Source organism: Typopeltis vanoorti, chromosome 12 (assembly GCF_054136105.1).
Source record: "Typopeltis vanoorti isolate ZY-2024b chromosome 12, IOZ_Tvanoo_1.0, whole genome shotgun sequence".
NCBI lineage: Eukaryota > Metazoa > Arthropoda > Arachnida > Uropygi > Thelyphonidae > Typopeltis > Typopeltis vanoorti.
The window spans coordinates 9,202,350-9,217,395 of record NC_143560.1 but is presented as its reverse complement, the minus strand read 5'-3'; the positions used below and the strand labels follow the sequence as shown (position 1 = coordinate 9,217,395).

General features: G+C 35.9%; 1 protein-coding gene across 2 annotated transcripts in view; it reads left to right on the top strand.

Moving 5' to 3' along the window:
• LOC150100573 (recQ-like DNA helicase Blm) overlaps positions 1–15,046 on the top strand; it is a 317,833-nt gene that overhangs the window by 177,711 nt on the left and 125,076 nt on the right. For both annotated transcript variants that reach the window (XM_090401345.1, XM_090401343.1), the window contains one exon: positions 1,227–1,345. In XM_090401345.1, the coding sequence (XP_090257471.1) occupies positions 1,227–1,345 (119 nt within the window). The remainder of the gene's footprint in view (positions 1–1,226; positions 1,346–15,046) is intronic.

Sequence of the window (15,046 nt, the reverse complement as noted above, 5' to 3'; positions counted from 1 at the left end):
AAACAACAATTAAGGAGAATGCTATATTTGGTTGGTATATTTGAAATACTCAAAGATGAAAATATGTGCACCATCATTTATAAGACATGTCAGAATAGGAAGGAATAAGTGTGAGTAGAAACACTTTCATTAATGGTAAACGAATAATTAATAATTATCATTTGTGATATGTGTGTCCTATAAGTTGCTGGGTAGAGGGAATAGCACGATCCTATAAATTCTAAACATGAATAAGTGAATTTATGATGGCATAATTAAAAAAAAAACTTATGAGAGAGAGAGAAAGTATTGCAGAAATAAATATGGTTTGATGGAGCAGCAAATCTTCTTGTAAAATTTGTTGCACATGTTATATGTATTTCTCTGGTTTGTGTATATTTCGCTCCGTTTTTCAAGAATTTTATTTTGTTTACTGAGACTCAGTATACATAACATCCAATCATTATCGAAATTATCCACACTTCCGGGAATCCTAAATTCATTAGTTTTTTTTTTTTTTAGTTTTTTTTTTATTTTTATTTTTTTATTTTTAGTATCAGCGGTTCTTCTGTCCTATCAATCTCGCATATGCTGGTATTTTGTTGTAGATCAACATCTTATAATACACAGAATATTCATTTTTATTCAGGAATAGATATTTTTTATTGTCTGTTGTTTCCGCGAAGACTAGAATAAAAACGTGTCTATATACCGTTAAAAAACTTTGCGATCTCAACAGATGCTATACTGCACAAACAATTTCTTCAAAGATCAATATAACTGATCTCTCAGTCAGTCCAGAGTGGTCTGAGTTGCAGGCACAAGGAACTTGATACAGTCCAATGTGCAATGATGAAACTGATCCTCCAGAAAGTTGATGAAAGTTGCTCCATGCAAGTGGATGGAGATTACATTGGTTTAGTTATCTTTTCAGATATATCTTGGATATATGACTTGTCCACAAAAATTTTAGCCAGTGGCTGAAAATTGTTGACAAAGAATTCATTGCGAGGACTGGGTCATTAAAGAAAATAGTCCTAGCAATTATTCACAACACTTCAAATGCTTCTCATGTTGAACATAAACTTTGAACTCATTTTTCTAAAGGTATTATCTGATGGATTTGGGCCTCTTCTGCTCCAGACACTGCATATACTTGTGTGTAGGTAGGTAGGATTATGTATATATTGTTTGTTTTTTCCTTCTGAATTATTTTTTGCATTATTCATAATCTTTAATTTTATCAGGTGGTGGTAAGAGTCTCTGTTATCAGCTACCAGCAATTGTTACCACTGGTGTCACTGTAGTCGTGTCTCCTCTTCTGTCTCTTATTCAGGATCAAGTCCAGAAGTTATGGTCATTAGACGTACGTATTTCTTTTTTTTTTTTTTTTTCTGATTTGTATTCTTCAGTGATACATGAAAATATCTGTTTTTCCAATTAGTTTGAAATATAGATAATAATTTGCTGATGATAGATATTTATTCTTAAATATTCTTTAATCATGTGTAAATGAAGTGAAGAAGAAAAGAGAAAAAGCCTACTGATGTTTTCAAACAGCCTAGAGAGGAAAATTACATAGTAAAGAATTGTGTTCAAGAGACAGTGTCTTATAGCCTTAGAGGAAAATGAAGCAGTGATGGAAGCCAGTTGAAAATGTATAAAACAGAACCAGAATATATGTAAGAAAGTATTGAGCACGTGAAAGTATTGAGCACGTTATAGAAAGAATTCAGTTAATTGAATTGCCCTCCTCTGGAGATAGCATCAAGAATTTTTAATGAGGTTTTTTGGTGTACCATCCTGTGTGATAACCAGTATCCTGAGGTTGTACAAATTCAGCATTTTTACGAGTAGCAGTGGCATGGGGGGGGAGGAATGAAGATAAGCAAAGTTAAGTGAAATCTTTTTTTTTTTTACAAAAGAAGATGTTGAACTTGAAGTTGTCCTTACCCCACTGAAGAATGACACGATGATCATTGTGGAATTATTGAATAAATTATTCAATACTTTAATTGTGGAAAATTGTGATGAGGAGGAGAATATATTATTATCAACAAAACTATAGAAAGAATTTAGTTTGGAGGATACCTTTGCATTTGTGTAAAAATACAAAGACACCATGACATGTAATGAAGGGTCAGTTTCCTGTTCACTTAGTTGCAAAGGGTAGAAGGCACTGCTAAGAATAATACATGGCATATCTTCTGTCTTTCTAGGAAAGACATAGAGGATATGCCATGTACTCTTCTTATCATGATAGGAAGTAATTTGCTTTGGTTTTGGAAGAAGTTGGAATGGGGAAATGTTACTAAGTAGCTCCCCCCCCACTCTTTTGGATAGCCTTGAGTAATCTTGAGAGGATTTTGGTGCACTACCCCCATGTATATGAACAATATTCCATTGTTGGTCATATGTGGGATTTGTATAAAGTTAACAGCTATAAAGGTGTGAAGTAGTGTCTTGAATATACCCCAGAAATAGGTTGGACGAGCTATACCACCAGGCATTGGGTCTGCATGGTCCACGACTCCTTGTTCTCTATGTTCAGATTAGGTGTCCTAACAGGGAACAAGTTCCATGTCAGGTTCTTACCAGCTGCTTTCCTTCCAGAGTAGGCCTGGTAGGTTGTAGGTCCAGGTCACAATCATATTTACAACTTTGGAAGGAAAGAATAAAAAAACATTGGAGGTATCAGGAATAATAATAATAATAACATAGTAAAAGGATCTGACCTACTGCTTTGAGCAATAGCTCAGTCTCAGTCTTATGTAAGAGATATAAAAGTTGCTAGTTTTGTGGAGTTTGTTTCCACTCACCTTGTCCTAACACCTGCTGTGAACAAGTCACAGAAATTATTCTCACTGGTATGAAAATCTTTATCCCCCATTCAGCCATCATAATCCACATCTACTTTCCAAGTCCTGGTTCAACCAAGAATGTGGCAAAGCAGCCAAAGAAAAAAAAATTCAGCTTATCCCATGTGACTTGCATCAAGTACTCCAGCTTCATACTCTGCATATACCAAAGCATGCAACATATGCAAATCAGTCATCATCAGCAGATTCAAATCTGATTTCATAAAGGCCACAACACAAAATTCGCCTCCTTTCCAAATGGAAACCATGCCTTCTGATCACTTTAACACTAAACTGTTAAACACAACTTTTGCTCTCCTGCACCACCATCTCAGTTAATAATCTCTCTCTCAGGAGGTAAGCTTTATTCTGATGGCACCACAGTTACTTCACCCAAAGATAAAGCTGACCTCCTGTCATCACTCTTTTCCTCAAACTCCTACATAGATGACCAAGAGAAACCTATCATACTGAAATCCAAGCACCATATGCCTCCTATAGTTTTTCAACAAAAAGTCATCAGAAAATGACTAAATAACTTGGATTCTAAAAAGTCTTGTGGTCCTAATGGCAGCCTTCCAATTGTTTTCAAATATTGTGCTTCACAGCTACCTGTTCTGCATTGTCTCAATCTTGTACCCATGCATGGACATGAAATTGCTCATATCCATTGTATTCCAGAAAAGGGTGATAGAAGCCTACCATCTAACTACTGACCAATTACCATCACTCTGTCCTCCAAAATAATGGAAAAATCATCAATAGCCAACTCCTCCACTACTTAGAGGTTCATGAATTAATCAACGACCACCAGTATATGGATTCCGTCATTCAAGATCCACACAAGACCCTGTAGCCTACATCACTCACCACTGGACACATACCATGGAAAGGTTCGGAGAAACTTGTGCTTTTACCCTTGACTTTCGACCATGTGTGGCATTGAGGCCTACCAAACAAATTGCCATTCTTCAGTTTTCCTGCCAGGCTCTGTAATTGGGTAGCCAGCTTTCTCTCTGGTCATTCTCCACGAGTCATGGTAGATGGCTCCCTCTTCAAGCTTCATCACCACTGCTGGAGTGCCTCTAGGTTGTGTCCTATCATCTACTCTCTTTCTCTTGTACCTAAATGACCTACTCACAATAACCACTAATCTCATCCACAGCTTTGCAGATGATAGTACTCTCCACTCATTTTACTCATTGACAAACCATGCAGTACTGTGACATCCCAGACTACAGATTAATCTACAACTAGTGCCTTAAACATTGATCTATCCTCCAATGGGACGAGTTCAACCTTGTTATGTTCAATGCAACCAAAACACAGTCTTGCCTTTCTCACACAAATGAGATCCCAGCTTACCTACCTTTACCTTCAGTAATACACAAATCACTAGACAAGATCAGATCTCTTTGCTAGGACAAATGTTAACTTTCAGTCTTTCCTGGCATAAACACATGACATCAATAGTCTCCTCAGCATCCAAGAAACTTGGCATTCTTTTCATTCATGAGCCTGTTTTATACTCTATCAACTCTTCACTATATACAAATCCATCCATGTTTAGAATACAGCTCAAGTGTTGGGGATGGTGCATCTGAACCTTCCTTAAATCCTTGATGTCATCCAGAGGTGTGCAATTAAGCTCATAGATGAACCTTCTTACAGACTCACTTCAACCTCTATCTCACAGGCACAGTTCTGAAACACTGTTCCTGGGAGAGAGCATACAAGTACTTACATGGTCACTGCTCCAGTTAATTGTGAATAGCAACCATCATTCCTCCACTTTCTGTTGTGCCTGTTAACATAAGAGCCATAGCTGGCCAGCACCCCTTTACTGTGCAACTGCAAACACATTGAATCTGCTTCTATTCATCCTCTTTTATTCTGAATAGCCTTCCTCAAAAAGCATTCCCAAACAACTGCAACTTGCAACTCTTCAAAAAAAAAAAAACATGAATAAATTTTTATCTGTCCTCTTCTGCACCCCACACACAGCACTGATATATCTCTAGATTCCTCGATCTCTCATGTATGGGATCAATATTAAAAAAAAAAAAAATAGAAAACCAGAATAAGTGTTAATGTTTTTACACCTCTTGCTTATCCAAGAAGAAGCCAAGATTCTGTATAAAGACATGAAAATGAAAAAAAAGGAAAAAAAAGAAAAGAATTTGACTGAGAGGTATGTATATTTGTGGTGAGCTATAGTTGTTTTCAGCATTTTAAGGTTCATGCAAATTGAGTGCAAGTAGTAAGGTTGCTAATGTCGAAAGGGCAGCTGAAGAATATCTTATAATGTTGACTAATGTGATCAAAGAAAAAAGTATTTGCATGGGTAAGTGATTAATGCCAATGGAACTAACTAATAGGAAAAGATTCCAAATTCTGTATATATATATATATCACAAAGTAGAAAGTCATAATACTTGGATTTAAGACAGCAGTAGACCATTTTACACACTTCTCATTGTTTTTATGTGTGTTTGCATGCATGCATGCATGCACATTGGGACATATATTTTATCTTTATGTTAGTGTCTGAAGCACCTTTGTGACTCTGAAAGCATGAATATAACTTATCAAGTATAATACACTTTACAACTCATCAAAGAAAGTATTGCAAAATATACACGTTTTATAAATTTCATATTTTTGTTTATTGATAAATTTCTCTTGTTATTTATCTATTCTTTATATATATATATATATATATACACATGTACACACACACATACATACATACATACACACAGTAATCACTACATCAAACTCATAGGAACCAGAGAAGTACTGTAGTTTGCTGCAGTGAATTTTCTCTAGCATTGTGCCAATGGGATATTAGTAGTAGTAGTAGTAATAGTAGGGTAGTAAGTTTGTTATAATGGTGTTTGCTGTATCAAGAGTCAACTATATAAAATTTTAATATCATAGTGAAACCTGAGAGAAGCATACAGTTCGGCTCCTCATTCATTTGACAAGTTAGTTATTAATTTATTAATTACTATTTCCTTTTCTCACAACTGAAGCAATAGTTGTATTTATTCAATTAAAAATACCAGTTTTACTTTTGAGATATAATGTAAGTATGAGGTTTAGAAAAACTCCAAACTCTTGGTAAAAAGCATGCAATACCAGTAGGAGAATTAGTCTGCAAAATGCAGGGTACAAAATATATGCAGGAATATTAAAAGAGAAACTATAACAGTATTGTAGAGGACAAACTACTGGAAGAACAAAATGGATTCTGCAAAGGCTGATCTTGCATAGATACAATTTTTTACCCTAAAATTAATTGAAAAGAGAATTTCAAAAAACACATGTGGCCTTGATTCATTATGAAAAAGCCTTTGATTAAATTAATAGAAAAGAAATGGTTAAAATATTAACCAATTATTGAGTCTTACAGTCTGTTGGAGAAATATATATATATATATATATATATATATGAAACGTACTATTAACTCGGGGTTGGGATATGTTCATTTTTTAAAATAACTGACTTAAACCCGAGAATTATAACACAATGACATTTATTTGAAAAAAACGCAACATGTTTCGTCAAAAATGACTTCTTCAGGCGATAAGAACATAGAAAAGATAATAAAAGACACTTAAATTAACATTGACACACTCCAAAGCTATACAATTACAAAGTCATAATATTCGACTGTAAATTACAGTTATGAGCTTGAACTACAGTCCGAGTTAATGTTCTATTGTTGTGCACCTGTGCGTGTGTGGAATCACGCGATCTCCAGTATCTAATAATAGAGTTGAAAGAGTCAGCCAAATTATAGCTAAGATTATTATTCAAATGCAAAGGGTCTAAGGTGATTTCCCTTGACTCGACAATGCGGCGTTCTATTTCATCATGGCAGACGTGTAGGTTTGAAGTCAGTGTCCAATTTATTTCATGTTGGTGGCCTTCGTTGTTCGTGTTTATTGAAAGCAGGACATGGCCCGACAGAGCAGTTGCTCTGGTTCTCTTATAAGCAATGTCTCTCTGATGCTCTTCGAGACGTAGTAAGATAGATTTCTCTGTCTGCCCATAGTAAGGCTTTCCGCATTCACAAGTGACCTTGTATACACCTGGGAATTGTAGAAGGTTGTGAGGTTGTTTATAGTTCTTGAAGCGTGATATTATTTTTGGCAGAGTCGAGAAGCACGTTTTTATGTTAAACTTCTTTAGAATTCTGCTCAGCTTTTTGGATAGTGTGCTGATATATGGCAAGACGATATGACCTTTGGAGTCGTCCTGTGTCTCTACGTTGTTACGATGACGTCGGGATAATTGGTTGTTAATACTTTTTAGAGAGTAGCCATTGTTTTTAAAGGTCCATTTAAGATGTTGTAGTTCCTTTTTCAGTTCTTCTTCATCTGACAGTACAGATCTTGCACGATTCGCTAAAGTTGATATAATACCCAACTTTTGCGCTGGATGGTGATGGGAGGACGCATGCAAATATCTGTCTGTGTGTGTTGGCTTTCTAAAAATAGAGACTTTAATTGATTCAGGCGTCTTGGTGAGTTTAACATCTAGGAAGCAGATGGAACTATTTTCTTCAATCTCCATAGTCAATTTTATATCTTGATGGCGGTTGTTTAAGTGGTCGAGAAACTTGTGAAGATTCTCAGTACCATGCTCCCATATGAGGAATATATCGTCCACATATCGAAGCCAAATTTTTGGTTTTAAAGTAAAAGAGAAGATCGCCTTTTCTTCAAAGTCCTCGAAAAGGACTTTGAAGAAAAGGCTTATAAGAGCTTATAAGAGAACCAGAGCAACTGCTCTGTCGGGCCATGTCCTGCTTTCAATAAACATGAACAACAAAGGCCACCAACATGAAATAAATTGGACATTGACTTCAAACCTACACGTCTGCCATGATGAAATAGAACGCCGCATTGTCGAGTCAAGGGAAATCACCTTAGACCCTTTGCATTTGAATAATAATCTTAGCTATAATTTGGCTGACTCTTTCAACTCTATTATTAGATACTGGAGATCGCGTGATTCCACACACGCACAGGTGCACAACAATAGAACATTAACTCGGACTGTAGTTCAAGCTCATAACTGTAATTTACAGTCGAATATTATGATTTTGTAATTGTATAGCTTTGGAGTGTGTCAATGTTAATTTAAGTGTCTTTTATTATCTTTTCTATGTTCTTATCGCCTGAAGAAGTCATTTTTGACGAAACATGTTGCGTTTTTTTCAAATAAATGTCATTGTGTTATAATTCTCGGGTTTAAGTCAGTTATTTTAAAAAATGAATATATATATATATATATATATATATATATATATATATATATATATTGACTATAACTGAGACTAGAATAACAATTAAATTTATTCAAAACGCAACATGTTTCATCGGATTGTCCGACTTCTTCAGGCATGGGAACATAGAAAGCAAGTAAACACTTTAAGAAACATCGTATCACTATAAAACGACTATTATTAAATTCAGTTAGCTTTGAACTGTAGTTACAGTCCGTGTTGAACTTCTATTGTTAAGTAGCTGCGTTTTCGTCTGATTTCATGCGTGTGCCAATATCGGATAGCAGAGCTGAAAGAGTCCGGTAGATTATAGCTAAGGTTATTATTTATGTGATGAGGGTCATAGCAATTTCCTTAGACTTGACTATGCGTCGCTCCACCTCGTCACGGCATATATGAAGGTTTGAGGTTGTTGTCCACTTTATCTCATGTTGATGGCCTTCATCATTTGTGTTTACTGAAAACAGTACATGGCTTGACAGGGCACTTGCTCTAGTTCTTTTGTAGACAATGTCTCTCTGGTGCTCTTCTAGACATAGGAGGATGGATTTTTCAGTTTGGCCATAGTATTGCTTCCCGCAGTCACACGTGATTTTGTACACTCCTGAGAATTGTAGATGGTTGTGAGCTTGTTTGTATTTGCTTAAAATCGATCTTAGTTTAGGAAGAGTAGAGAAACAGGTTTTTATGTTGAACTTTCTTAAAATTCTTCTTAGTTTCGTGAAGAGCGAGCTGATATATGGTAAGGAGATATAACCTTTTGGATTGTCTTGTGTTTCTGAGTTGTTTTGATGGCGACGGTATAGATGCTTATTAATAGTTTTGACGAGTAGCATTACTTGTGAAGGTTCTTTGTAGATGTTGTAGTTCATTACTTAAATTAAGGGGATATTAAATCCCACATAGTTTTAAAACCGAATAAGAAACTCAAAGATTGGAATCAAAGAGTTTCTTGCCGAATATAGTAAACTATAAAGTATCGGCGACACTAGCGTTAGCAAATGCAAGTGATCCTAGTACGTAGTACAATACCGGGCAGCTCGTTGCAAAGGTGTGGGGAAGTTCAGATTGCTATTCTTAGATCTGAACTTCCCCCCACCTTTGCAACGAGCTGCCCGGTATTGTACTACGTACTAGGATCACTTGCATTTGCTAACACTAGTGTCGCCGATACTTTATAGTTTACTATATTCGGCAAGAAACTCTCTGATTCCAATCTTTGAGTTTCTTATTCGGTTTTAAAACTATGTGGGATTTAATATCCCCTTAATTTAAGTAATGTTTTCATTGCCGAAATGAAGCTTATTAGCTCTTTATATTTAAGTTGTAGTTCATTTTTTAGATCTTCATCATCTGACAGTCTAGATCTAGCACGATGTGCTAGGGTTGAGATGATACCCACTTTCTGTGCAGGATAGTGATGTGAGGACGCATGCAGGTATCTATCTGTGTGTATAGATTTTCTAAAGATTGATATTTTAATAGAATCAGATGTCTTAGTCAGTCTTACGCCCAGGAAGGGAAGAGATCTATTTTCTTCAACCTCCATTGTTAATTTGATATCTTGGTGGAAGTTGTTTAAATGATTTAAAAAAGACTGAAGGTTATCGGTGCCATGTTCCCAGATAAGAAATATGTCATCTACAAATCTTAGCCAAATTTTTGGTTTAAGAGTAGCTGAGGAGATTGCCTTTTGTTCGAAATCTTCAAAAAAGATGTTAGTTAATATAGGAGGCAGGGGGCTCCCCATTGCCAATCCTTTATCTTGTTTGTAGATTTTCTTCTCATATTGAAAGTAGCTGGAGTGAACACAATGTGATAGCATGGAAAACATGTTTTTTGAAAATCTTGTTCTTTAAAATATCGAGAACCTCTTGAATTGGTACGTTTGTAAAAAGAGCCACCACGTCAAAGCTCACAATGATATCTGAAGGCTGGAGTTTGAAATTTTTGATTTTTGAGACGAAATCTGTTGAGCTTTTTATATATGAAGAAGAATTTCCTGTAAAACCTTTTAAAGATGAAGCCAGAAACTTAGATAAGCTGTAAGTAGGCGAGTCAACACTATCTACAATTGGTCTCAGTGGGTAGTTTTCCTTGTATATCTTTGGGAGACCATATAACCTTGAGATGAGTGGATGTAAAGAGCGAGTGGCAAGGCGTATGTTTTGTGGAAGTTCTGTGATTTTTTGTAAGAGGTTGTTTGTTTTGTTATGTATCTCCCTCGTTGGATCTCTCTCAATTTCCAAGTATGTATCTGACTCTAATGCCAAGATTTTTTCATGGTGATCTGTTTTATTTAGCACTACAATTGCGTTGCCCTTGTCAGCTTATATGATAACGATGTCTTTATTGTTCTTAAGACTTTTTATTGCTAGCCTTTAGCCAAGGGAGATGTTATCAGATGGAGGTCTTGTATTATTAATCGCAAGTATTGCTTCCATGCGAAGTAAACTGGCGTCTGCGGTAGGAAGTAGTGATGTAGCTTTCTCCATCTTAGTTAAAAATTTCCTGTGTGTGTGTGTGTGTGTGTGTGTGTGTGTGTGTGTGTGTGTGTGTGTGTGTGTGTGTGTATATTATATATATATATACAGGGTGTTCGGGATAAATTTGACATATTTATAATTAATTATATTTTTCCGTAAGTTACATGTATTAACACACACTTCTCTTCATTTAAAAGTTTGGACCCTTCTTCATTCATATACAAGATGTCAGAAAGGATGGATAGCTGGAACCCACCTGAATCATGGAAGAGAATAACTTGTATCATGATGATTCGTGCCCGCCATCAAAATAAGGATATTACGACTGCTGCCCAATGCTCCCTGAATACAGTAAAAACAATCAGGCATGAACTAGAGACTTGCAATGGTGACTACGAGGATGTAGCAAGAAGAAAGATCCCTAGCAGACGATCTGATTGCGTTCGTACAGCAGAATTCCTCGCAAATCTGCAGGAACAGGTGTTGAAGAACCCTGGCATTGGAATTCGGGCTTTGTTCGTGGAGTTGCTAACTGTAGTCAAGCCCTGGATAACAAGGGTAGCCCGTATGTATGGCAGCAGGATTCGGCCCCTTGCCACACCTCTGGGAAAAGTCAAAAATGGTTGTCTGAAAATTTCTACGACTTCACCAGTCCAAATGTTTGGCCTCCAAACTCCCCAGACCTTAACCCCATGGATTATTTTGTATGGGGCGCAGTTGAAAAAGACACCAATCGCACTTCCAGTAATACAAAAGCCCAGTTAATGGATAAAATTAAAACAGTTTTTGCGGCCCTTCCCAGGGAGACTGTAGCATCAGCTTGTTCGAGGTTCCGAAGCAGAATTGAAGCTGTGATCGATGCTAATGGTGGTTATTTTGAGTAAATCTTGTTGATAGTATTGTAATTAACTCTGCCTGTAATGTTTTTTTGTCAATTCATTAAATTTAATAGATACAAAGAAGATTTTCTTTTTCCTTACGAAACTGTCAAATTTATCCCGAACACCCTGTATATACACAGGAAATCAAATAACAGTCAGATTAGAACAAATATCAGAATGGAAAAGACATATCAAGAGGAGTATGGCAAGGATGTACCCTATTACTTCTACTTTTTAATATATATATATATATATATATAACAATCTGGAAACAGCATAATCCATTTGGTATAAAAACAAATCCACAAATAAAGAACAATATGAGAATATCTAAGAGACAGAAAAGGCCACTTGGCCTAAAATCCATTATAAGAAGAGAATTTCTCATTTACAGTTAGTACTATTTGAATGTCTATGAAAGCAAATTATATGATAAATCATACTTGTTAGTTATTTTATTTAGTAATTTCTCCAGTGTGTCTCCACTTCAATATTACTTTAGCCCATTTCAATTTAATACACTCTAATTAGGTACTTTCAGTCTGTTCTGTGTGGGCAAACTAACATTGACGTGAGAAAGTTGCAAAGGCATATTTGGTTAGTCTCTCTACTGTCTAGACAGTACAGTCACCCATGCAAATAGTGATGGATTGTTATAGCTATGCAGATTTAAGTGAATTATTTTAGTGCTTGCAATTTTGTAGGTTATAGTTAGCAACATTAAGACAAGAAATATCACATTAGTGGTTTTACTGTGTTAAATCTCCAAAATGTCACTATCAAAATTAAAGTAGAAAAGAACTGAAAATTCATTTAAGTTTCAGTGGCTGAATAAATGTGACAATTTGCTTATAAACCATCTGTATGCAATATTTAAATAGTTGATAGGTTGCTCCTCTAGAAATATTTAATATGCTCATACAAAATCTTTTAACAAAAATGTCACCAATTATTTAGATGTATTAAATTAAGAGTTTTTGGCTGGTGACTTGTTATTGTGAACAGAGGACACTGCACACATTGAGACTGGAAACCTGTACACAAAATGCTTTTCTTGCATACACGTGCTGGAAAAATTTAGAGAGAACAATGATCAGTGTAAAGATTCTTTCATTCTTGCTCTACAACATATTTTCTCACTAATCTTACCCAACTTAGAACACAGGCCATGGAAAGATTTGGAGAAAGTTATGTGGTTGATCTTGATATTTCCAAGGCATCATGTCTGACATTGAGGCATTCTCAATAATCTACCATTTATGGCCTTTCTCTTGACCTTTGTGATTGAGCTGTCCATTTCCTCTGGTCATGCATTCCATACTCTCGTATATGACTTATTCTTACCAGATGTCTTTATCATTGCTGGAGTATCCCACAGTTCTGTACATCAATAACCTTTTCTTTCTAACTGCAAATCCTATTGATCTTTTTTGCTGATGAGGATATTCTTTATTCAGAGCATGGTTTTAAACACTGATTTGAATATTTCAAACACCAATCTTCTCACTATTCTCAAGGTGTGGAGATATGAAGGTAATTTAGAAACATTCAGTTCTATCAAAACACAGCCCTCTTTTGAAAGATCCTACTTCATTCCCTCTTACTTTTGAAAGCGTTCTATATTCCTATCAAAATCAGTTTTCTCTTCTGGGGCTGACTTTTACATCTCACTTATCCTGGCACCACCAAGTTTTTTGAGGTTATGGATGTGTTATGGTTATGCCAGGATAAGTGAGATGTAAAAGTCAGCCCTAGTAGAGAAAACTGATTTTGATTGGAATAAAGAACAGTATTGAAAGTAAGAGGGAGTGAAGTAGGATCTTTCAAATTGCTGCTGCTGCTTCTTCAACTACTAACACTTTATAATTCTGCTGAATCCAACTGACCTAAGAATACTGTTTTTGTGTTTAGCGTGGTGTACCAAAACCTCCCTAAGAATTCTTGATTTTGTAGAGAAGAAATAATAGGTAATCCTCTTTCTCTCTCTTAGACTCCCTCCAGTCACTTTGAAGGGATGGGCATTGCTCTACTAAACTGGTCATTTTCATTTCTCCACTTTAGCAGCTATATAAGTTCAACTTCAAATATATCAAACTAATGACTTACATTTCCTTTATTCCATCTATCTGTGTTTTTAGGAACAGCCATCCTCATACTGTTTTTCTCAATGAATACAGCCCTTTCAAGAAACTTAACAGATTTTTACTTTCTCCTTAACCAGTTGCCATCCAGACTGCACTGCCTCTCATGTAGGGTCAATGTGTGTGTGTTTTAAAAAAGAAAATTAAGTCCATGAATGTTGGTGAAGTGGATGTGAAAAATTTTTTTGGAAGTCATAATTATGTTTATTGGAAGCGTTTTCACTTGCTTATACTATAAATTAAAGATGCCAAGTGTAAGCAAACAGTGTTAGCATGTGAAATATCTTCATGACTGAGCTACTTGTATATAGAGGCTAATGACTTAACATCATTTGCCTTAGTATCCAATAATGCAAAGCACACATCCTTTAAGGTGTGTATAATACTGTGCATTATGGGAAGAGCTACTACCCAGACTGGTTTTGACCTTTATTGAGGTGAGTGCAGGGATACCTCTCCAAAAACTCGTATGATCCCTCAGATCACCCACAGGATCATTTAACTTATTGCTCATCTGTGGTTTTATGTGGTCTGTCTGTCCACCTCTATGGAAACCACTTCAGTGAATTTTCCCACACCCATGCAAAACCATAACAGTGGGAGACAGACCCAGAAAAGATACCAAGGTTGAAGTAATGCAGAAGTCATATTTTTCCCATATATAAGTAGTCAAAAGGTATCACACATTATTAAAATACTCTGGATTAGAGATAGATGTGGAAAGTTTTTTCAGTTGGTTATACTATGAATTAAAGATGCCAAAAATTATATTCTTGGTTTAGTCCTTTATCCAAGTGTAAGCAGACAATGTTTACACAAGTAATTTCATGACTGGGCTACTGTATATAAAAGCTAATGACTTCACATCAGTGTTTCTTATGCATTATGGAAAGGGCTGCAACCTTCACTGGTTTTGAGCTCTGGGTAGTGGCTCTAATTGAGGTGAAAAAGTAAAGGGATGCTCATAAGCCTAGATGTTATTATAGGGATGCAAGAGAGAGCCTGATAGCATTAGGAGAAAGAAAAGACAGATAGATAGTATGTGGGATAGAGAAAATGGCCTCAGCTATTTTATATCATCATATAGCCAAAGGCTATCAGTTTTCCTCTTTCGCCAGTCTCATGCAGATGAGCAACGAAAAGACCAATTGAAACTAAAGTGCAAAGATGACTGATACCCAGGTGTAACCTTATATAAGTTAAATGCCTTGAGTTGGCCTTTTCTGCCTGGGATTGCTCTCCAGTCATCCCTGCAATTGACCATAATCCACATTGAACTAAGAGGTATTTTAAATAGTTCTGTCCTAAGAGGATGGAACTATTTAAAAAAACCTCTCATGGTAAAAATAGACAGAATTTTATCTCCTCCCCTGGTGAATATTGCATAATATGGGTGGTCTATAC